The following is a 25,133-nucleotide window of genomic DNA, read 5'->3' as shown; positions in this document are numbered from 1 at the left end:
AAGTGTTTAAGTAGCTTTAACGTGTTATCCTCTACGATGTACTAATGTCTGTACTTTTACCCAATACAATCAATCAATCAATCATAGCAACCGATCATGCAGGTCATGAATTTGTTTACCTTTGAAAGGTTCCTGTATTTATGATGCTAACTTGACATCTTCTTACATGGTGCTTCTAGGTGTGCATGCCATGTTAGCTGATGATCTGAATAAATTAAAGGTATCAGCATATTACTGTGCCTGGGGTGTTCTTTAAATGTATAAAGTGATTTTAAAATGTTCTTTAAGGTTATGAAGTGATTTGGGAATCTCCGCTAGTTTATAAAGCACTGGGATTCTAGGATGATCCACTTTCATGAAATTATGTACATTTCTACATCAATACATGGCTGGGAGCAACATGCAGTTGTATGGATCTACCTTTAATTTATTACATCTACGGTGCCCACCATCTCTGCCAACACACCCTTGAGCAAGGCACTGAAACCTCAAACTCCTTCAGTGGCATTGCAATTGCGACCTTACACTGTGACTTCTGGGAAGAAATGGATACAATATGTGTAGTGGGACTGTGTGTGTGTGTGTGTGTGTGTGTGTGTAACTAGGAGGGATATGAGGACTGTGTGTGTGTGTAACTAGGAGATGAGGACTGTGTTTGTGGAACTACTGTAAAACGGATGTGTGACGGATATGTGAAAAGACACTTTAAATTGTCTTGCATAAATTGACAATAAAGTAATCATCTTCTAATGATGGCTGAGTGAACACAAAGATAATGTATGTAAATATAACTCAACAAGCAATGGCAAGATTATTATGTCCAAATAAATAAATACTCAATAATGCAACTACCATTTTGGTTCTCCGTGTTTTAAGTGCAGCATGAATGCTCAGATTATGACCTTAATCAAAATACCACTTAGTGTAGTAATTACATCAACGTGTTTATAGTAGCCAAGATTTAACTGCAGTGTTATCATATAAAAACCGGACTCGCTGTGGGCCGTATGGCAGTGTGTGCCAGCGCTTTAATGAATGGGGATACATGCCGGTGTTTGCAGTGCTAAAAAAAAATATATATAAAATATCTTGGCTATGGATCTAATAATATAGTCGATTGTCATAGAGTTTCTTCCGGTCAAGATGCAAAAAACAGATAATTTTTCCATCCATACATTCCCGTTTCATACCGTGGTGAATATGAGTATAGTTTTAGAGTAATTCTGTGTAATCCCAGGAAACGCCGCTAAGCAGCGTTTAGTGCATTTCACTATATTATCGGTATTATGTTTCATCATGCATGCATGAAGGGGGGGGGTTTATGCTTCGATCGTCACCAACGGCATACTTTGTGGAGTAACGTTACAGTAACACTTTGGGATCACAATGAAGGCATGCTCGCATCAACGCAAGATTGATACCATATAGCCCTTACCTTGACTAGGATGTACTGCAAAAAGAATATTCCAATTATCTGATCGCCATTCCAAGTATTGATGTCGATCGTGTTGCCAACATAATCCACCAAAGGATATGAATCGGTGGTGCTTGATTCTCCCCAATCCATGTGTTATAAACGTGGTTATAAATCGCATCACAAGAATGTACTCAACCTCTACCGCCTTTAACTATAAAAGAACACAACACTATAACGTACCATCTTTAGATGATTAAGGAGGAGACGGTGGAGGACAGGAGACGGGTGGAGGAGAGGAGGGGTGGAGGAGAGGAGACGGGTGGAGGAGAGGAGAGGGGTGGAGAGGAGGGGTGGAGGAGAAGAGAGGGGTGGAGGAGAAGAGAGGGATGGAGGAGATAAGATGGGTGGAGGAGAGGAGGGGTGGAGGAGAGGAGAGGGGTGGAGGAGAGGAGAGGGGTGGAGGAGAGAAGATGGGTGGAGGAGAGGAGGGGTGGAAGAAAGGAGAGGGGTGGAGGAGAGGAGAGGGTGGAGGAGAGGAGACGGATGGAGGAGAGGAGAGGGGTGGAGGAGAGGAGGGGTGGAGGAGAGGAGACAGGTGGAGGAGGATGAGGGGGTAAGTAGGTGGGGTTATGAAAAGACAGCCTCTTCACCTGTTAAATCATTAAGATCAAAAGCCCTCCAGCAACATGGCTGAAGGACACATGACGGAAGGTGGGGGGTTCATACCACTGTGTGCGGAGCGGGGTGGGTTGAGAGACACAGAGAGAGAAAGACTGAGAGAGAGACAGTGATAGAGGGACATACAAACACACAGGCAGAGAGAGAGAGGGAGGGACACAGATAGAGAGAAGGACATATAGGGAGACAGATATACAGAGCGAGAGAGAGAGAGAGAGAGAGCGAGAGGGGGACAGAGACAGAGAGGAAGGGACAGACAGAGACAGAGAGGAAGGGACAGACAGAGGCAGAGAGAGGAAGGGACAGACAGAGGCAGAGAGAGAGGAAGGGACAGACAGAGGCAGAGAGAGAGGAAGGGACAGACAGAGGCAGAGAGAGACAGACAGAGAGACAGGCAGACAGGGAGAGACAGATATACAGAGGCAGAGAGACAGACAGAGAGACAGGCAGACAGGGAGAGACAGATATACAGAGGCAGAGAGAGACAGAGAGACAGGCAGACAGATAGACAGGCAGACAGGGAGAGAGAGGGAGAAGGAGGGAGGGAGCGTTGCCTCCTCTTCCACATTGCTATTCTCCCCATGTTGTCCACTGTGGGCTCCTGCTCCTCAGTCTAATGTTTAATTCAGCACGGTGTGTTGCTGTAATGAAAAACCTGAGGATCCTGGAGATTAACAACTTTACCGCCATCGCTCTATAGAACACACCGCTGCATCTGTCTCCAATCGCTGCTCCACCTCTCATGTCTCCATCCCTCACCTCCTCCACCCCCCCCCCCCCCTGAAAAGCCAGGAGTAATTAATGGTCTGGATGGTGGACGGCGGCTGAGCAGAGGCCAGCGGGGCAAGCGGTTTGTTTGGCTTCTTTTTACTGGTGGTGTAGCCCTCCATCCATCAGAGCGGACCCCAGGGAGACGTTAGAGCCTGATGGGGAGGTGACGCTCCACCCGCCTGGAGGCTCCTGGAGGGAGAACCTGAGGCTCACGTGTGGCGGGCGGGGCGGCGTCGGGAAGAACGCGCTGCTATCGGTGTCGTCAAGGTGGGCGAGGAGCTCTTGTGTGAGTCAAAGTGCATGTTAGAATGAGTGGATGTATAATGATAGTAAATTACCACCAGAGTGTGGGGGGGAGGTCACTATCACCTGTTTGGACCACTCCTGTGAGAGGAGAGTAAGTGAGGGGAGTGTAGTTTCAAGTTTCATTATTAGTTGTCATACAGAAGTACAGAATACTTTTGTCGACTAATCGACTAATAGGGGTCAGCCCTAATACATGTATACAATGTACAATGCAGAGTAGAAAAGTAACTGAGTTACAATACAATATACTATATACTATACAGTACAATGCAGAAATGGGATGAGGTACAATTTAGGTAAAATTTACAGTAAGGTGTAATGAGGTATAGTATGGGTTGTAGTGCAAATTCTTTACCAATAAATATAAAGTGTGTTTAGGTGTCTAAAGTGGGTAAAGTTGGTGCTGCAGTGGGTTGTTGTTTCAGCGTAACAGCTGTGAATGGGATAGTTAAGCCACACAGATCTGAAAGTTTGTCCGTTATTGACCTCCAGAAGCGGGCCACTGGTGGGCAATCCCAATACATATGCATATAAGTGCCAGTGGCCTTTTGAGAGCACAAAGTGCACCGAGAGTCGGTTATCAGTCCCATAGCAAATAGCTTCCTAGGCGTAAGATAGGTCCTATGAATATAATTAAAATTAATTTGTTGGTGATTGGGGTTGCGGGAAGATAATGCCACATTTGCCCAAACATCATCCCAGTCAAACTCGGGGTCCAACTCCGGGATATCCACCTGCCAGATTGTATCCAATGATAAATTTTTATACGTGGATTGAATTAAGAGCGTATAAAAGTCTGAGACAAACCCTCTGGAGGTCGTCCTGTCCACTATGAGCCTGAGGAAGGGGTGTGGGTGCAAAGCTTGAGCCCACGGCACGCCATGCGCCCTCAGCGCTGACCTTAGTTGAAGGTAAAGAAAAAAGGACTCGCCGGGAAGATCATAAAATTCTCTTAAGTCCTGAAACGCACGGAGGCCGTTCTTATCATAAATATCCTCCAGAGTATGAACTCCCCTCCTCTGCCATTGAGGAATATTAACCGGCTTGTGCCCAACAAGTAATTGCTGGTTATTAAAAATTGGAGAGTCCAGGTGCCATGGGCATTTAACCCCACACGACCTCTGTACATTACGCCACGTTTGGATCACGTGAGTTATGATCGGTCGATACCTCAGCCGGCATTTCGAAATAGAGACAGTGGAGTACACCACATCCTGCAATCTTAGCGGTGAGACCGCCGCCGCTTCTAAGGAGCGCCAAGATACAGCATCTACAGGGTCTAGCCAGCACATCAGAGGTCTCAGTGAGAAGGACCAGAAATAAAGCTTAAAATCAGGGATTGCGAGGCCCCCAACTTGTTTCCTACGTTGAGTAGTAGCTCTTTTGATTCTTGGGCGTTTGTTATTCCAGATAAATTTAGATACCATCGATTGTACCTTGCGCCAGTGGTCTATTGGAGGGGGCAGGGGGAGCATTGAGCTAACAAAATTTATCCTAGGCAGAACGTTCATTTTGATTATGGAAGCTCGGGCTTGTAGGGAGTTAGGAAGGGACGACCATCTGTCTAGATCCTGGCGTATTTTATCATAAGTACCCGTGAAGACTTGTACTTAGTAGTTTGACTCAGCGTGGGGAATATCTCTATACCTAAGTATTTTAAATGTTCCACTATGGGGATATCAGCTGGTAGTCGCACCGCCTTGGCCAGCTCATTAAGAGGTAGGCAGGCTGATTTGTTCCAGTTAATCTTAAAGCCTGACAATTTACCAAAGTCGTCGATTATTTCCAATAATTTTGTGGCCGACCGGGAAGGGTCATCCATAAAAATCAGTAGGTCATCCGCATAGAGAGCAATTTTGTGTGGTGTATTATTGATCATTATGGGGACGATGTCCTCTGATTGCCTAATAAATTGGGCCAATGGTTCGAGGGAAAGCGCAAATAGTCCCGGGCTCAGAGGACAAACCTGTCTAGAAGATCTGGAGACTGGGAAAAGTGTGGAACAGTTTTTGCCTGTCAGTATCATTGCCGACGGCGAGGCATACAGGACTTTAATCATATGAATAAAATTCTTTCCCAGACCCATGACCTCAAGTACGTTCCACAGGTATGACCATTCTAGTCTGTCAAACGCCTTCATGGCATCCAAAGACAGAACAGTGGACGGAGCTGTATTGTCTTTACTGTTATCGACTACATGCAACAGCCTCCTAAGATTATCTGCAGCCAGGCGCCCCGGGATAAAACCAGTTTGATCGCAGTGTACCAATACCGTCATAAATCTCTGCAGGCGGCGGGCCAGCACCTTGGCAAACACTTTTAAATCGGCCCCGAGAAGACTCAAGGGCCTATAGCTACCACAATCATTGGGATCTTTGTCCTTCTTGAGAAGTAAAGAAATCAGCGCCATGTTGACATCTCTTGAGAACTCCCCCTGTTCGATAGCGTAATTGATCATATCGAGCATCAATGGGCCCAGTTGGTCCCAGAAAGCTAAATACACCTCGGGTGGAATACCATCCCAGCCTGGTGCCTTACCCCTCTGCATTTCAGCGATCGTCTCCCTTAGTTCCATAAGGGTGATCGGTTTCCCCAGTTCCTTAGCCTCTTCCTCAGAAATGTGGGGTATCTCAAGCCCGCCAATGAACGATTCAAATTTAGAGTCGTCGAGATTAACCTCTGAGCTATATAACTGTGAGTAAAACTCTTTAAAAGTGTCGTTGATCTTTTTCGAATCAGTAGTGATTGTACCCTGTCGCGTCTTGATCGAGGGGATATCCGAGAAATGATCATTCGAGCGTATTTTCATTGCCAATAGATGGCTAGGCCTGGAGCCGTGAAAGTAGTAATTTTGCCTTGTCCTATGTATCAAGAACTCAGACTGTTGTTTAAGTATGGAGTTTATTTCCTTCTTGACTATCTTACGTTGTGTGTTTAGTTGTTCACTATAGTTAGTTTGCAAAGATGCGTATAGATCCGCAAATTATGTTTCCAGTCCTTCTAGTTTTTTTGATCGGGATTTACGTAAGTTGGAGGAGAAAAGTGTGACATGACCCCTGATAAATCCTTTCAATGCGTTCCATAGGACCCTGGGGTCATCGACCGTGCCAACATTGATCTGCAAGAATTCAGCTAGTTTACTCCCGAACTCAGAGCAGAAATCATCGTTCTTTAATAAGGTTGAGTTAAAACGCCACCTGGGAGCTCTCGTGGAGAGCCTGCCAAAGGTTGCCACAAGGAAAATCCCCTTGTGGTCCGAGAGAGCCAGGGGAACCAATGAGACGTCGAAACTATCAAACAAATTAGGGGATGCGAATGCATAGTCTATTCGAGAGAAGGTTTTGTGTCTGGCAGACAGGTGAGAGTAATCCTTGAGGGTGGGATTGGATAAGCGCCATAGGTCTGCGAGCCCAGTGTCCTGGGCCCACATCCTGAGGGCCTTAGAGGACCGCTTTTGGTCGCTCATTTCAGAGGATCCGGACCTATCCATCTCCGCATCCCAGCACGCATTAAAATCGCCACTCACAATGAGAGCGTATCCAGTAAGTTCCAACATATTCTTCGTGATTGTATTATAGAACGCTGAATCAAATGTGTTAGGGGCATACAATGCTATTATTGCCATCTTCCTATGAGAGAACTCAACTTTTGCTATAGTAATCCTTCCCTCCGTGTCCGACCACACATCCAGGACTTTGATATCAAGGTTACGTCTTGTAACTATGACGACTCCTTTCGTCTTATCATCGGCTGAGGATGAGGAGATAACGTGATATTGTCGATTTGCTAGCCTTGACACATCACCCACCAATAAATGCGTCTCACTAAGGAGAGCAATGTCAATATTTCTTCTCTTCAATAACCAAAGGACACTGGCACGCTTGTGTGGGGCGTTAAGACCTCCTCCGTTCCAAATTAAAATATTCAATTTAGCCATGGTCGAGTTTGTCTAAATGCGTAGAGAACATACCAGTGCAGCCAGGCTGAGTACAGAGGCGCTGATCCTGGCGGGCCCAGACGGTCAATCCCAGGAGTTCAGAGGAGGAACAATTACACACATATAAGACAACAGTACATAAAACACATAAAAATACCACCCCAGTTACAACCCCCCCTCCTTCTACTCTAAACCCTAACCCACCCGTCCTATTATAAGTAGGGTTGGGCACCGAAAACCGGTTCTAATAGGAACCGGTTCCTAACTTCCGGTTCTGGAACCGGAAGTAACATATTTGAATTTCGATTCTAAATTTCGATTTTTTTTTTTACTTTGTTAATTAATACCCTAGTTACAGTACAGCAACCAAATTAAACTGTATCAAGTCAACTGAAAATGTGAATAGTATGATTTTCTTTTTGAAAAAAAAAAAAAAAAAAAAAAATCTCCTTCGAAATAAGCTGTGACCTGTTTTGACCTGCACCTCAAAGAATCGGAATCGAGAATCGTTTAGAACAGGAATCGATATGGAGAATCGGAATCGGAACCGGAATCGTTCAAATCCAAACGATGCCCAACCCTAATTATAAGCCCTCCTATACCCACTCTCCAATCCCCTCCCTATGCCCCATCCACTAAGGATGGTCATCTTCCTATCATTTCCCACTGGAGTCATGGATCCAATAAGACGCTCCCCACTCCGACCCCCCTCTAGATAAACCCCTGATTAAACCCCCACTAGTCCAATAAACCCAAACAAATTTAATTCAATAAAGATATCGGTCGAAAACCACCTGAGCCTTGGCCCTAACATGAGATTATCATAATGGAAAAAATAGCCATTATTATATAATAACTCAACATCACCCCTGCAACCATAGCCGCCTGGCCCTAAGAGCACCGGGAGCGGCTGCTCTATGACTATTGAACTTGGGGAAGCAAGGATATGATCTTGCTCCACCACTTTTTGATCATATGAAAAATATGATATACCCCCCCCCAATATATAAATCTAACCATAAGCCCATAACTACGTAATTTCAATCAAATTAATAATACGCAATGACACTTAATAACACGTTTTTAAGTTTCCAAAGATTGCGAACCCCCCCCCCCCCCTGCCCCATTATGGTTTGATCCAGTTCCTCCCATCTCCAGCGCGTAGACCTTGGCTCACTGCCTCACAGCGCTGCAGTCTGGCTGCACGAGTCAGTGTAAATATCAAAGCCCACAGAGTGTGTCATAATATTGGTGGCAGGCAGGCATTTCCAGTAAGTTGTTCAAATAAAAGGATTATGTTAGACATAAGTTACTATTGAGTGGTAGTAGAACTTCTACGGTTCTACCACGCAATACATAAAAGTGTTTCACGGTCCCGAATTGCGATCTGGTCATACGGTTTCCTCGAATAAATAATAATAACGTTTCCCTATCTGGTTGGCGTTAGCTTTAGTGCTAGCCGCTAGCTAACGTTATCTAGATATGTGGTGTGAGCTCAGCTGGATGACGTTGACTTCATTTCCAAACGTTAACGCTATCGCTATCTATATGGCAGACGAGCAGGGCCATATAGATAGCCGAGGGGCCTCCATTTTTTTTTTTACTTTTTTTTTAGATCGATGTCATGATTGTGCACTGCAGACTCAGGGAGGAGGCAGAGAAGGAGAGAAAGAGACACAAGATTTACAGGTAATGGAAATATATCTTTTTTCTCTTTCTTATTAAAAACTTGGCCTATTTGAAAGGAGATTGATTTAAAGGGGAACTATCTTATAAATGGCCTTTTTGAGTGTTTAGCATTGTTTCCTAGCTATGTGAACTTATATTAATATGATCTATGTCTCAAAATTCTCATATTGGCGCATTCTTCCAATTCTCCTCTCACAATATTCACCCTCACTGAACTGAGTCGTTTGAAAATGTGATGTGATGTCAGAGAGACACCGCTGCATGTTAATGTTCAAGAGGCGGCGCCGCTCCGCAGTGGTTTAGGAGCCGCCCTGCAGCCCAGGCTCAAAACAGCTCGAGATCTTGAGGTAGAAAAATGCTGTTTTTGAGGACTTGATTAGAAATACAAAACAATGAAAAAAAAAATATATATATTACAGAGGTGTTCCATAGACTCACAGGAATTGTGTAAAAGTGCCCAAATAGTGAAAGAAATAGTAAAATAGTTCCCCTTTAATAAAAATGAATGAGCGAAAAATCAATATACAGTGTATATACAGTATAATATATTATTATTATAGTAATTGGCTATCATACTGCAATATAAACTGAGTTTTATAGTGAAAAGAGCAGCTTTATTGGTCAAGATTGAAGGCTCTATATTGCAGGAAATTGCACGTACAGGTTCATTACATTTAAAAAAAAGTCTGCCATGGAGGGGGTCGTGCCGGACCGCCTCCAAACCACCCCTTGCCTGTCAAAATAAAAAATAAAAATAAAAGATTATAATAAAAAAAAAAGTTTAATACAAATTATATTCTTGCACCCCCACTTTCAACTATAACTAGGCGACCATGCCTGCAACCATCTATTTCCGAGTCTGTGTATCAACGTCGCAATGTTATAGCACAAATGGATAAAGGAAAATTCAAAACAAAATTAAATTAAAGCATACCAGCAGATAGTCTAAGGCAGGATCGGATCACAGATAAATTGTGCAAACAGATGTCATTTAAACAACGACAATAATAAGGGAAAAAAGGGGGTTATGGTCAAAGTGCACACCTGTAACAGCCCCTCTGAACAGGCACAACGGTTGGAATGACATAACCTATGTAAGAATAGAATTAAACACATTCATTAACCCGGGGATGGTAATAAGCAATACCTGACACAACCTGTTATCATATATTGTTTCAATAAAGATATCGGACGAAAACCACCGTGAGCCTTGGCCCTAACATGAGATAACTATAATGGAAAAAATAGCCATTATTATATAATAACACAACATCAACCCTGCAACCATCTACTTCCAAGTCTGCGCATCAACGTCGCAAAGTTATAGCACAAATGGATAAAGGAAAATTCAAAACAAAATTAAATTAAAGCATACCAGCAGATAGTCTAAGGCAGGATCGGATCACAGGTAAATTGTGCAAACAGATGTCATTTAAACAACGACAATAATAAGAAAGGGAAAAAAGTGGGGTTATGGTCAAAGTGCACACCTGTAAGTGCCCCTCTGATCAGGCACCACGGCTGGAATGACATAACCTTTGTAAGAATAGAATTAAACACATTCATTAACCCGGGGATGGTAATAAGCAATACCTGACACAACCTGTTATCATATATTGTTTATATATATATTCAACCGATCTTCTCCTACCGAAGCCCAAAGCTCAAAACAGCCTGGATATAAAAATAAAAGCATACAAGAAGTTAGTTAAGGACCCGATCACTGTTGAATTGTGCGAACCGATGACACTTAAACAGCAACAACAACCAAAGTGCGTAAATATTAACGGGTCTCGAATGTCTCAGCGCAGACGTTAGACGCAGCCCGCTAGCTAGCCCGAGGCTAGCGCATAAGCTAGTGATGAATCCGGATAGCACGTTAGAGTCTGTTATGTACATTGTTCAGCTAGCTCGTTAGCTTCCAAAGAGGCGATACACAAGTACGACCATGAGGTCAGCATTAGCAAGTAACAGAAGTCATTGGGAAGCCCCGCTAGTTGGATGGGCAGTGGACAGTTAGCATGTATAGGCATGACAGCATGAATAATCGGCCCTATCAATGTATTCAGGCCCACATCGCCAAGTCACTCACCCGTCATAGATATCAAGCTACAGTCTCGGCTATCCCCTCGAGATATTCCTTCGCTTTAGCCAACGACCAAAATGAACGCAGACCATCGACCTTATCCAACACAGATAATTTCGCGGGAGCGAATAGCGTGGGCCTCAGGCCTAGTTTCCATAGCTTGGACAGGACCACTTTGTATTCGCCTCTTTGTGCTTGAACCTCCGGTGTAAAGTCTTCGAAAATGGCCACTTTGTGATCGCCAAGCCTTAGATTACCCCTTCTGGCACGAGCCGACCGCATGATGAGTTCTCTCTGCTGTAGCCTGTTCAGCTTGACAATGATGGGCCTCGGTTCCCTGTTCACTCCAGGAGTGGTCCTGCCCGCTCTGTAGGCCGATTCACATACGGGAGGGGAGGGGAGGACGTCATTCCCCAGTATTTCTTGCAGCAATTCCGGCATGGTCTCAGAGAGACGGCCTTCCCCGCTGCCCTCCGGTACTCCAACAATCCTGATGTTGTAGCGTCTCTCCCGGGACTGTATTTCCACAATTACCGACTGTAGTTTGGCAACTTCGGCCTGCCTAGCCAGCAGGGAGAGCTCCAGATCCGCCATCTTCTCTCCCTGTAATGAGGCCTTCGTCGTTAGCGCAGCTAGTTCGATAGCATTAGCCGAGGAGACAGCGTGCAGCGACTCCATCTTGTCTATCAACGGGACAACCGCCAACCTTATTTCCTCTGATATCTCTCGATGAAGGATATCACAAAAATCCGCCAGCACTTTTCTTTGTGTTTCAGCGAAGCGTGTCTCAGATTCTGCATGGAGCTTGGTCATGACCGAGAGCACAGCTTCGCTTATCTCCCCGACACCGGGCGATGGTGCGGCCAGGCCCGGTGGTAGTCTGCTGGCTGGAGCGCTCATGGATCTGGTTTCCACCACCGACATCGCAGAAAGTCTAAAAAAGTTGACGACAGTAGTTGAAACTCGACGACTTAACAAGCAGACAAAAAACAAATAAAAATAAAATAAAGACTAATGGGGATAACGTATATTCCGCACGGTAGAAGGGAGCTCACGTGAAACACGTCTACTCCATAATCGCCTAGCTCCGCCCCTCCACATAAACGCTTATATATCCGTGAAAACGAGTCCGATTATCCTAACACTGATAACATAGATTCCTTACCTGAAGTCAGATGGTATCCAAATGGTTTATTCCAATTTCCGATCGCCATTCGAATTTTTTTTATTGATCCATCGTGTGTACAGTATAACCCATATTCGCCGTGGCTCAGAGGCTCCAGAATGAACTCTGGTAAACCCCGGCTGCATCAGTGAGAAGTAAAATGTGGAGTCAGAAATCCGTTCTCCCATTCACTTTCATTGAGTCCATTCCAAAAGGGTGATTTACCATCTGGGAGACGATAGGGGGCGCTTTTTTCACATCTGAGCGCCGGCGGTCCCTGGATTTCCAACGGTAGGCTTGTGTGATGCAATATGATTTCAGATCGCTAATAAAAACGAGAATACTCGTGACGTGGCATTCAACGGTCGGGGGGTAAACCCGAGAAAAGCCGTGAGTGGCATTCAAAGTGTTAAGGATCTTCTGACTGACTTGGAACTTCCTTAGGCGCCTAAGGAAGTAGAGGCGTTTCCGTGCCTTCTTCACAACACTGCCAATGTGTGTGGTCCATGTCAAGTCCTCGGATATGTGGACTCCGAGGTACTTAAAACTGTTCACTCTCTCAACCGGTGCCACGTCGATGCCGAGGGGGCTATAGTCCCTGACCCCCGACCTCCTAATGTCCACAATCATCTCTTTTGTTTTGCTGACGTTCAGGGAGAGGCAGTTCTCCTGACACAACTGCGACAGATGACACAACTGCGACAGATTCTTTACCTCTTCCAGGTAGGCCCTCTCATCGTTGGCAGAGATCAGGCCCACCACTACTGTGTCGTCAGCAAATTTGATGATTGTGTTGTTGTTCCACTGTGCCACACAGTCGTGTGTGTACAGCGAGTAGAGGAGGGGACTCAAAACACAGCCCTGGGGGGCCCCTATGTTGAGCGTGATGGATGAGGAGTAGTTGCCTGCTCTCAGTTGCCTGCTCTCACCACCTGGGGTCTACCCGTCAGGAAGTCCAAGACCCACTGGCAGAGGTCATAGTTCAAGCCCAGGTCCCTGAGCTTGGCTATGCGTTTGGAGGGGACTATGATATTGAATGCTGAGCTGTAGTCGATGAACAGCATTCTCACATAGTTTCCCTGCCTCTTGTCCAGGTGTGACGCTGCTGTGTGCAGCACATGGGCTATGGCGTCCTCCGTGGACCTGTTGGGGTAATATGCAAATTGCAGGGGGTCCAGGTTGATGGAGAGGGAGGAACAGATGTAGCCCTTCACTAGCTTCTCAAAGCACTTCATGGCTATGGAGGTGAGAGCTACAGGGCGGTAGTCGTTGAGGCAAGCGGGCATAGATGTTTTGGGTACAGAGATAATGGTGGACTTCTTCAGACAGGTGGGGATGATAGCCTGTTCTAAGGACAGGTTAAATATGTCAGTGAATACCGGGGCCAGTTGGTCGTCACAGACTTTTAGGACGCGGCCGGGGATGCCGTCCGGTCCTGCTGCCTTCCTGATATCCCTTTCTTAAAGGTCCTCCTCACCTCATGTTCTGTTAACCTGAACACTGAGTCTCCATCGGCAGTGCCCCCCCCCCCCCCCCTCCATTGGTTTGTAGGCTGGTGTTGTTATTCACAGCCTCAAACCTCGCATAGAAGGTATTGAGATCATTTGCTAAGGAGATGTCACTGTTCAGCTTGAGGGAGGTGCCTTTGTAATCTGTCATCGTTCCGAGGCCCTGCCACATACCTCTGGAGTCAGCCTGTTCTAACTGAAGTTCAACTTTATCCCTGTAACGCCGTTTTGCCTCTATTACTGTAGGTGTGTTTGTGTGTAGGATCCATACCCTGTATATGATGCAATGAGAGGAGCTCATAATGTGATGTTGTAGTGTGTTTGTGTGTGTATGTATGTCTCACCATGGCCCATGTCTATGGCTCTCTGGATCACTTCCTTGAAGGAGCCAGTGTCTTTCTCCCAGCCACTCCCCTGCAACTCACAACGATGGGCCTTGGACAGGAACTGCAACGCCTGTCACACGCACACAAACACATTAACAGTGAAATGGTTTATTTCGGGGACACAGACACGCGCGCGCGCACACACACACACACACACACACACACACACACACACACACACACACACACACACACACACACACACACACACACACACACACACACACACACACACACACACACACACACACACACACACACACACACACACACACACACACACACACACACACACACACACACACACACACACACACACACACACACCTCTCTTCATCATCTTATGGACAAATGAAGCAAACACGCTCATGACGCCACTCAACAAACAATCAATTAATTAATTGAAAGAAGAGGGGGGGGGGGGGGGGTTAGTGAGAGGAAAGGGGGGAGGGGTATTGACAAATCACACGTCTTCGCCAAGGGCCATGAGGTTGCAACTCAGGCGTAGGCCATAATTACAGCTCTGTCTGCGCATGGCATTCAGACATGGAGCCCATCCATCATGACACAACATACGTGCAATGCCGTGAAATTAATCTGCTCACCATTCCTTACTATAATACCATCAGCTATTAATGAGCCTATAAATAGCTTGTTAAGAGTCAGTGAGTCCATTAGGTGAATTAGTCTTTCTAGTCATATGGAATATTTCACCTCTGGCGTTTGCACAGAAGGTGTCATGGTGATGCAGAGAGGACACTAGGACATTGGGACATTGGACTGGACGTTGCTAGAGTGATGATTTTCAAACGACAGTGGCTCAGGATGTAGAGCACTCGTATGGAATTCGGAAGGTTCCCGGTTCGATTCCCACTCCTCAGCGAGTCGAAGTGTCCTTGAGCAAGACACTTAACCCCTAACTGCTCCCAATGAGCAGGTTGGCACCTTGCATGGTTGCCTCCGCCGTCGGTGTGTCAATGTGTGAGTGTGAGGAACAAAATTGTAAAATGCTTTGGATAAAAGCTGCTATATAGGGGCGCCCTCGTGGCGCATACCATAGTGCCTCGCGCACCTACGTGGCCGACCCGGGTTCGATCCCAGCTCCCGTCGTTATTTGTCGCATGTCCTCCCCACCTCTCCTCCCGTTCACCCTCTCCTCTGAGGGTCCTACGTGACCAATAAAGCTGTAAAAATGCTAAAAAGAAATATTTAAAAGCTGCTATAATTTTTTTTTACATATTTTCTTATTAAATATTCTTATGAGCCACATGTTTTATTTTTCCAAAAATCCATCCTGCTTGTAGACTGCTTAACTACTTGCCTACATGACTTGTTGTCTTAATCAACAATCTGTTTTTCAAAGGGCTTTGGCTTTGTGATACTTCCAGAGAATCATTTGAGAAACACTCAGAAACTGACCTTCTCGTTGTCCTCTTGGCTGGTGCTGAGGCCGTCGCCGTACAGCCGGGCGTACTGCCGCCATACTTGGGCATCGGTGCTGTGGCGGGAAGTGACACGCCCCAGGAGCTTCTGGAGACTGGAGCGGATGGACACCGCCTGCTCACCATGCCGGTCGGTCATCTCCTCCACCACCGCTCGCACCAAGATCTCCAGAACCTGAAACAGGCAGACAGAGAGCGACGTATGATCAGCAAAAACATTTAACTAGCGGAGTGCGTGTGTCCCAGTGGCAGAACAATCTAGTATGTTATACTAGACACTAGGGGTGCTAACCAAACACACATTCTCCAATTTGATATGAATTTAGACTTCGAGGTCATGATTCAATTAGATTCTTTATGCATACAATGTATACAAGGTGCAAATCCAGAGCCTGCAGAATAATAAAGGACCCTCATCACCCCAACAACAGCCTGTTCAAGCTTCTGCGGTCAGGCAAGTGCCTCCGCATATACGCAACAAGAACAGAGAGACTAAGGCTCAGCTTCTTCCCTCAGGCCATCAGAACACTGATCTCTCCACACACAAGCACACATTAACACACACATACACGACACACACAACACAATATTCTGCACTCACTCACACACAAATGTACCATAGGTCACTTTAAACACAGAAGAAAAGGATACTTTAAAGGAAGAGAAAAAAGGACACTTTAAGAAAAGAACTTGTGATTATTGCATAGTATAGTTAGTAACAGCAAGTATAGCATAGGGACATAGAAGTAAAAACTGTAGATTGTATAGTAGTGTACATAGGACCCAGTGCCTTTAAGTGATGTATTAACATGTCTATTTTATCATGTCTATTCTACTTATTTTATTACTATTTACTATTATTACTATTGTATTTTTGCACAATCGTATCGGGCATGGCCAACTGCATTTCACTGTATGCCCTGGTATGGATGTGATGAATAAACTCTTGAAACTTGTATACATACTACAGAGCTATAATTGTGTATATATTATACACACAGACACACAGCTTGGTTTGGCTAAGAAAAATACCGTTTTTCCCCCAAAGTCATACACAATGAAAATGAGCCTTAAACATTATGCTAATAGCAGTATCCATATACCATCAGTTAAACAGAGAAAAAGAGACAGAGGGAAGACAGGAGAAGCGTCGCTATACAGTTTAACATTTCTATACATGGTATTGAATGTACAGTTTTTCCAAATCTTTCGTTCTGTATTGAGGACGTTAGGGTTTAATCGACAAACTCGTCAAAAATGTCTTTCCCACACACTGAAGGAACTCTTTCTAAATATAATGCATACAAGGGTGTACTAATGACTGTTCAGGTAATGACTCATTCAGTGTGGAAATAAAGCAAAAAATAATGAAATGAAATAATGACATGAAACACGACCCCTTCGGTATGTTATGAGAGCGGCGGTAGATTCTTTGGGTCTTACTAAGCCCCGACGCGTGAAGCTCAGACGCATAACGCTCGGACACTTCTAATCTAAACCCAAGGATATGACTAAAAGCGGATATGAATCAAGCGTGAATCAGTTCCGCCGTACAGTCATCATCCTACGCATACCGGCATTCTATTTTACAGTAGCTCCTCCGGGACGTGCCGACAACCCACCACCTCCCGCCATCACGGAGAGGGGGAAATAACACCAGAACTTTGACTCCACCGGGCCCTGGTGTAAAGAGGAGGATGACTGCTGTTGTTGCACACAGTGAGGAATAGTGTCTGTGTGTGTGAGACAGACACCACACTGCATTGCATTATATTATACCCCCCCCCCCCCCCCCCCCCCCCCACTAGCATATGGTCCTGGTCCTGTATGAAAGTTATGTGGTTATGTTATGTGGCGGTGGGACGGCCCCGTCTGTTTTCACTTTAGTGGCGGCCATCTGAGAGAGGGGGTGTTTCACACCAAATGGTTTCTGTACTCTGGGTCAATTTCACATCACTGTCATCGGCTGAATATGTGGCTATCGGCCCGTCTCGTATGCAAGGCTTGGCACCGGTGGACAGAGTAGCAAAGAGAGACAAAAAAACAAAACTCCCCAAGATTTAGTTTGGCTCGTTTGCCGTAGCGAAAAATGGTAATGTATTCCCAGTCACGATCGTCGTGCGGCAATTAAAACAGCTTGGGTAAACAGCCCACGGGGCGCAGCAATAACAAAACATGATTTCCACCCCCTGTCTGTTTACATATATGAATTAAATACTCTCCCTTGGGAATAGAGGGCAAGTTTCATCAGTTGAAATAGGAAAATTAGGTTTGAAATTGGAGAACGCGGAGTAGGATAACGTGCGCCACACACACACACACACAAAATGGTCCAGACACACATTTTTGATATCACACATGCACAAAATATACACTCTCACTTTTGCAAACCTCGATTGTGTCCTTCCACCCAGACAAACCCAAAGGTACTACATTTGGGGTACACACACACGTACACGCACACACACACACACACACACATTATTTCAAGAAAATAACCTAAATCCTATGTGAGACCGTAACCCTCAGGCTCTATTTGCCATACGGTCAGCGTTAGCATGTCTTTTTTTATCATGCACATCTTGTGTCTTACCTAGTTTCTTTTTTTTCCCTATGCCTATTTTTATTATTGTATTTTGCACAATCGATGCGGGCATGACCACCCGCATTTCACTGTATGCCCTGGTATGCATGTGACAAATAAACCTCTTGATTCTTGAGTTCTATTATATATCCACTTCATGGACACGCATATGTACACACTACACACACACACACACATAACCCTGCTACATTATTCAGACGTATTATTCATTCATTTACAGCAGACACATGTGTTCCATAAACTGTCCGTGGTCGGTGAGACAGTGAAGGACAGACCGAGGATGATATCAACAGGAGACATCTCGCCGGTTGTCTCACACGTGACCCAGGAAGCGCTGCAGTGTGCCAGGCATCAGCCCGTCTGTCTCTCTCTCCGTCTCTCAGCCCGTCTGTCTGTCTGTCTATCTGTTTCTCAGACCATCTGTCTGTCCCTCAGCCCGTCTGTCTGTCCCTCAGCCCGTATCTCTGTCTGTCCCTCAGCCCGTATCTCTGTCTGTCCCTCAGCCCATATCTCTGTCTGTCCCTCAGCCCCTCTCTCTGTCTGTCCCTCAGCCCGTCTGTTTCTCTGTCTGTCCCTCAGATCGTCTGTATGTCTGTCCCTCAGCCCGCCAATACCAATGTTAAAAAACAGTGGGGGTACGGAGGGGGAGGGGGTAGAGGCGTGGCCTACCGGGCTGGATGACCGCATGACAGTGACTGTGGGAATATATGGGTGTGTGTAGTGTTGTGGATGCAAGAGTGTTTCCGCTTAATGTATGCGTGTCCTTTTTTAGTAGTATACTGTACTGTAGTTAGTGTAGTATATATTATGGGGAGGGTAATGTGTGTCCTCCTTTCTTTTCAGACTAAATGGCCCAGAGGCTGGGGGGGGGGGGGGGGGGCGGTAGTTCTTCCAAGAAGCTCAGGGCCCTTGCCGTACCTCTCGTCTAGCGGTGGGTCTGTCAGCGAACAGTGTTGAGCCCCAGGTGTTTGCTGAGCTATAGGGTTTCTACACCATTTCCCCTTTGATGCTTTACCAGGGAACATGTGAGCCGAGTCACGGAAACCCAACTCTCCAATCAGGGTGGGCGTCGGGTCGTCACAGCAGCTACTGTAAGTGGGCGTCGGGTCGTAACAGCAGCTACTGTAAATCACATTTAACCGGCAGGAGCGGATGGCTTTGTTAGAGTGCAACAGTGTGCATTTTAAATATAGTGCATTTGAATGCTCTCTAATGTGTAAAGCACACTGAGCGCCTTTTATTAGGCGATTTCCGTAACAGGTCTGCAGCGTTTTATTAGCTGATTTGGCAGGTCTGCACTCCACTATTATGGAGCTGCCATGGAGTTGTCAAATAGCATTCAGGCTGTTTTTCGAAGCCGTTTCGCTGCAGCTCAACTATGACAGCAGAGGGGATTTTAGGTGCTCAGGGATGGTGTAGTGGTAAGGGGCCCCGCCCCTGGAACCAAAAGTCCCCCTGCTGGCCTTGGATCAGATCCTGCAGTAGCAGAGCCTTCTCTCCTGTTTCCCCCTAGTCTTGCATTGCCAGACCTATCCCCTCACTCCGTTCTAGCACTGTGCCAGACCAGGAAAAACCTGACAGAGCCCATTATCATTGAGCACTAGTGAAAAAAACATTCTGGGCTGCTTGTATTTCTCAAACCAATCACAATCGTCTAGGGTCGGCACATAGCCCAAAATTCACCTTGCAAAAACAGCGTTGGGGGAGAAATGTTTCCTCGTCAAAGGTTTCCATCATTAGAGTGTACCTTGCTAGCTCCAAGACTGGTTGTTGTTGCTGTTGTTGATCCAATGAGCGGGGAATTTTGGAAACGGCAGAAAAAAACAGTGAGTCAGGAAGAAGTCAGGGAATTCCGACTGAAACAGTCAGGAAAATAAGAGGCTTATACACTCCCCTAATCTCTGATCTATCTCTCTCTCAATAAAGACAAAACAATACGAAGGGGAGTGGACAAAAAAAACAGAGTTTTAAAACTGCCGTGGAGGGAGTGCTAAACAGAGAGCTGTTTAAATATCATCCACACCGACATGGTGAGAGCTACAATCACCCAGTGCTTCTTGGTTTATGGACGATGGGCTGAGCTGCAGTCAGGTCTGGCAGACCCACTCTGCTAGTTCTGTGTATTTGCTTTGTTATGATTTCAGCTGGCTCTGTGTGTGAGGGTGAAGATAATCTGCGAGCAACCAGATCCGACAGCTACCAGAGTGGTGTTAACGCTGAGAGGCCTGAGAGAAAGGTCTCCTCGACACTCTGGGGCAACCAGGTCTGGACACGTTCCAAACCATGCTGTGTTGAACCAGAGCCCTGGATCGGTTCCAAACCATTTCCTCTTCCAACAAACACCTTAAACACTGCCTGGCAGGCCACACGGACACCCGTGGACAGCTATTCTTCTGGTGTAAATTATCATTGTAAAAAAGGTTTATTGGAACTTAAAGGGGCATTTCACTGCTAATTAACCTCAATACTATTTTGTCCTTGACTCGAGTGTAATTGATTCACCTGTAAATATTTTTTACTATGGTCTTTAGGTAATTAGATATTTGGTTATAATACTTTATTTTGATTTGAATCCTTACAAATAAAAGTTCTGTTGACTGAACCACCATACATAATAATTTACTAACATTAAATATGTTTTTCAACAGGATCCCTCACTGATGCTTTAGTCCATACATATGTACATTGTTTGATAGAGATTTAATTAACACAATAAAGGACACATCACACAGAGGATCCATTACAACAATACAAAAAGAAATCCACATAGGTTCCTTTCAGGTACCCGTTTTTCTTTTAGGAATGTTTTCTTAGAATTCCTTCTTGGAATCCTGGAACTCTATAGGTTTCAATGACCGGTAGCCATAGTTACATCATCATCATCAGAATGTTCCGGTAGCCATAGTTACATCATCATCAGAATGTTCCGGTCTAAAAATCCAATGTCACATAATCTGAAAGGGTTTAAACCAAACAACGTTTTCTTTTCTCGTTTTCTTTTGGTAGCCGTCTCTTTAACTCTTTGGACGCCAGACCCGAGGATAGTCGAGTTATCTCGCTGACCGTTCAGCGCCAGACCCGAGTATAGTCGGGTTTTCATCGTTATTTATTTTATTCGATATTTCCATTCATTACAGGCACACAGACTCTGGGTTAACATGGGGAATCATCCTGAGAATGCCAAAGTGCAATACTGGCCGCATCCACCCAGGTGGCAGTATCGAGCACTCTTTGAAACCTTATATCTTGGCCTGTGCAACGATCAAATGTCTCCGGGCGCACTTTTCTTTGTCAGTCAAGGCGAGCTGGTATCCCGATCCGGTGCCGGACCGCAAATGACGTCACGTCACAAATCAAGCTCTCCAGACTGTCTGACGTAATTATAGTTATTTTTTTTCAAACATATTCAAGAATAAACATCATAACCATGTCACAACAGCAGTTATAATGTATATTTTCATCAATACGTTTGTTTACCAATAGGTTAAAGTGTTTCGTGAGATTTTAGTTTTTTTTTTAAATGTGTTGTTGGAAATCTGCCATTTTGAATTTCCTACCGTCAGTGAATGTAGTCATTTTGAGAAGAGGACATCCAGAGCTTTCAATGAGCGTTGGAATTTTTTTAAACGACACTTCCCAAAGGCTTCTAGCTTTCTGCAAGCAAATTACTTCCTGATTATAATTTTTTATTTTTCTTATTACTCTGGATTATATACCACAAAACTGAACGCTATTTGCATATATTGGAGCGCAGTTAGTTTGTCTCCCCTATTTTGAGCATTTAGCAACCATTCAATTTGAAATCAGTTATAAAATGGCGGAGCTCTTGAAAGAATAAAAAACCGACTGTACATACAGTAGATTTCATTATCTCTTCTTCATGCACGCCTGGTGATACTAAATCCAAATTGAACTCTGCCATTTGAAACAGAAGATTTGGCCCAATCCATAAATGTGCGAATTGGCTATAATAAAGTAATTTATAGGCCTGCTATTTTTTTTTTTGTGGTCGTAGACAGACACTTAGTCCGCTACGCTACCCGGCCGCAGGCCTGCTATTCTATATTCTATAATAATATTTCAAATTGCATTGGTCCGGATGGGATAATTCAGTACTGTATCTACAAAACCTTCTGTTTACTCATCTTCCCTTTATTCATTTCCTTAGACTTTTTGTACATGTGATCTCAAGAAGGTACTGAATTAGCTCAGTGGCAGTTTCTCATGTCTGGTCATTTTTAGCATGGTGTTATTCACTGTCAAAGATGCAAAGAAAAATCATAATTCATATTTCATCACAATTTAAGCAAGCCTAGTAATAGACACAATATTTCTGACACTGGGAATACATTCACTGAGGTCCATAGATGTCCCTAGATAACAAGAAAATGCAAATGGACCTTGTGGAGCAATATTCCATTTACTTAGGTATGTATTTTAGGCGGATTTTCAGAAAATAGGGCTTCGGGCTTAAGAGTTCATTCATGCTGTCAATGGGCCACGCTTTAAAAGATAGGCATTTTCACGGTGCGTCACGGTGTTTGCAGAGCTATATCTATATTATAGCTATGGAGACAATACTCATTTAACAGTCACTATCTCTCGTCCAACATGGAAAAAAATTGTAGATTTTTTCATGTATACGTTCGCGTGTTATCCCGTGGTGAATATTGTATAGTTTCAGAGTGATCCGGGCTAATTCCTGGAAGCTGAGTTATGGAGCGCTATGTGCATTTTGCGAAAGTCGTTTGCGTTGCTCGCCTGGACACGATACTATTTCCAAATCAAAGGTATATAATAGGTATTATGTTTCATCATGAAGGCATCAAAGGAGGGGGGGGGGGGGCATTTTGTGATGCTCTGATCGTCAGCAACGGCATACGTTTTGGAGTAAGTGACATATGATTGTTGCGATCGAAATCAGTGTAGGATCAAAGTAGGATTGATGTCATATAGTCCTTACCTTTGCTAGCAGACCATTCCAAAATGAATATTCCAATTGTCTGATCGCGATTTCCAGTATTGATGTCCATCGGGTCCCTGACATGAAATGGGACAAACTATGCAGCATCAAGTGTGCTGGACGCGTTCCAAGTAGGGTGACCAGGTGTCCCGCTTTTGGTTGTACTGTCCCACCATTTGACAGAATGTCCCGTGTCCCACATATTGAGAGGATGTCCCTCTTTTCGAAGCAAAAAAAAAACATTGGTCTAAAAGCCCCTCCCTACAGTAAACGTAGCAACCCGCCTCTTGTCCACACTGCTCGTGACGCTACCTCATATCGCAGATCTGATTGGTTAGGTAGTAATTTAGTGCTCTGCTCGTGAGAGTCGTGACGCTACCTCATATCGCAGATCTGATTGGTTATAGTAATTTAGCGCGCTGTCAAAATGTAGCGCACTGTCAACGTTTAGCGAGCCGTCAAAAAAGAAAACACAACAACATTACAAGCAAACTATGAATCAAGATGGAAAGCAGTAAAAAATAAACTGACCTGCAGTTACAACCAAGACTGGCAAATGACACATGCCTGGGTGAGGCCGATGTCAGGCAATCCTCAGGGAGCTTTCTGTGTTTTGTGTCAGTTCGTTTTCAATTGCTCATGGAGGAGAATACGACTTGAAGCGCCACAGTGGACGTGAGTCTCACATGAAAGTGGCTCACCAAAAAGAAACATCCAGATCTATGGATATGTTTCTTCTTAAACCAAAAAATGATAGCCAGACGGACAAGGTCACTGCAGCGGAGCTAACAAGCGTCTATCACACTGTACAACACTCCGATTCATACAGGTCAGCCGACTGTGGTAGCAAGCTAGCTCCTGTCATTTGGCCAGACTCAGATATTGCAAAAAAAATATCGTGTGGTCGTACAAAAGCTACATCCATAGTTATTCTAATAGAGAAACACAATTTATTTGTATTATTATTTTTGTTCCCTAGTGTTCCCTAGTTCTGTGTTAACAGGGAATATCGAACACAAGACATTCCTGTCAAGTGATAAAGTTTGAATATTAAAACAGATGTTAGGTGGTAACAAGCCGGCTGCCAGTGCCAAGATGAATGTGGAGAGATATAATTCTGTATTTAATTTGTATTTATTTTGATTGAACCTTTATCTATTCGGTGAAGACCAGTTATTCGAATAAAAAAATTTACATTATCTATCTGTCCCACTTTGTCCCACCAAAATCGTACTGTTGTCCTGCTTTTGGACTTTTTGCATCTGGTCACCCTAGTGGCTCGAATGAAGTGTTTCACTTGCCCGGGTACCATTTCTCCGCCGGGACCATATCAAATGTAACACACAGTGTGAAATAATAATTTTTTCGTGATTGGCGCAGAATGAGTTAATAGCGTTTGTAATAAACCAAACCGTTTGTAAATCTGTCAATATTTCAGCGAGTTAAGAGTATTTATGTTTGTGCAGATCATCACATTAAAGCAGTAGTCCACTCAAGCAAGATGGCAGCCGGTGAACTACGCCTTGAGCCATCTAGTGTATATTATATATCTATGACTGCGAGTGCCATGCTCAACAATCCAAGTTGAAACTAAATAAATGACTCGTCAGCGCAGGGTTACCTTAGAAAAAGGCTACAGGTATTGGAAGTGTCTAAGAGCAGCCTATAAAACAGACATTAGGGGTGGGGAAAACAATTTGATACAGCGGTATATAGCGATATTATATTGATACACTGACGCCAAGAATCGATGACAATCCCATTTTGTTGCAATAATGATTGGAGTGAGGTGAACAGACTGAAAAGGTTATCTTATTAGATAAAACTAATTATGTATATATACTATATATTTTTCCATATTACAATATCTTGACTCTAGTATAGTGGGGCCTCTGGTGATTCCCACTCGTATTAGACATATAGGAGAGAAGAAAACACTATAAGACCTGTCACAGAGAGAGAGAGAGAGAGAGAGAGAGAGAGAGAGAGAGAGAGAGAGAGAGAGAGAGAGAGAGAGAGAGAGAGAGAGAGAGAGAGAGAGAGAGAGAGAGAGGTGGAGGGAAGGAGAGAAAGAGGTCTGCTGAAGGAGGATAAACCCACCCCTCTGTCTCAACCTGCCATCTCAACACCCTAAAATAACATCCCTCTCTCCGGGGGAGTGTCTCCGTCTCCATCTCTCT

At 44.6% G+C, this 25,133-nt stretch overlaps 1 protein-coding gene across 1 annotated transcript in view; it reads right to left on the bottom strand.

The window, feature by feature from the left end:
• The window catches only part of ttc27 (tetratricopeptide repeat domain 27), a 427,052-nt gene that overhangs the window by 14,132 nt on the left and 387,787 nt on the right, over positions 1–25,133 (bottom strand). The window contains exons 17-18 of the mRNA XM_084322115.1: positions 15,363–15,560; positions 13,902–14,013 (exon numbers count right to left, since the gene is read on the bottom strand). Coding sequence (XP_084178241.1) covers positions 13,902–14,013; positions 15,363–15,560 — 310 coding nt within the window. The remainder of the gene's footprint in view (positions 1–13,901; positions 14,014–15,362; positions 15,561–25,133) is intronic.

This window comes from Notolepis coatsorum (genome assembly GCF_963971535.1).
Source record: "Notolepis coatsorum genome assembly, chromosome: 9".
NCBI classification, from domain to species: Eukaryota; Metazoa; Chordata; class Actinopteri; order Aulopiformes; family Paralepididae; genus Notolepis; species Notolepis coatsorum.
The sequence above is the reverse complement of the archived record's forward strand: the minus strand, read 5'-3'. Positions and strand labels throughout refer to the sequence as shown.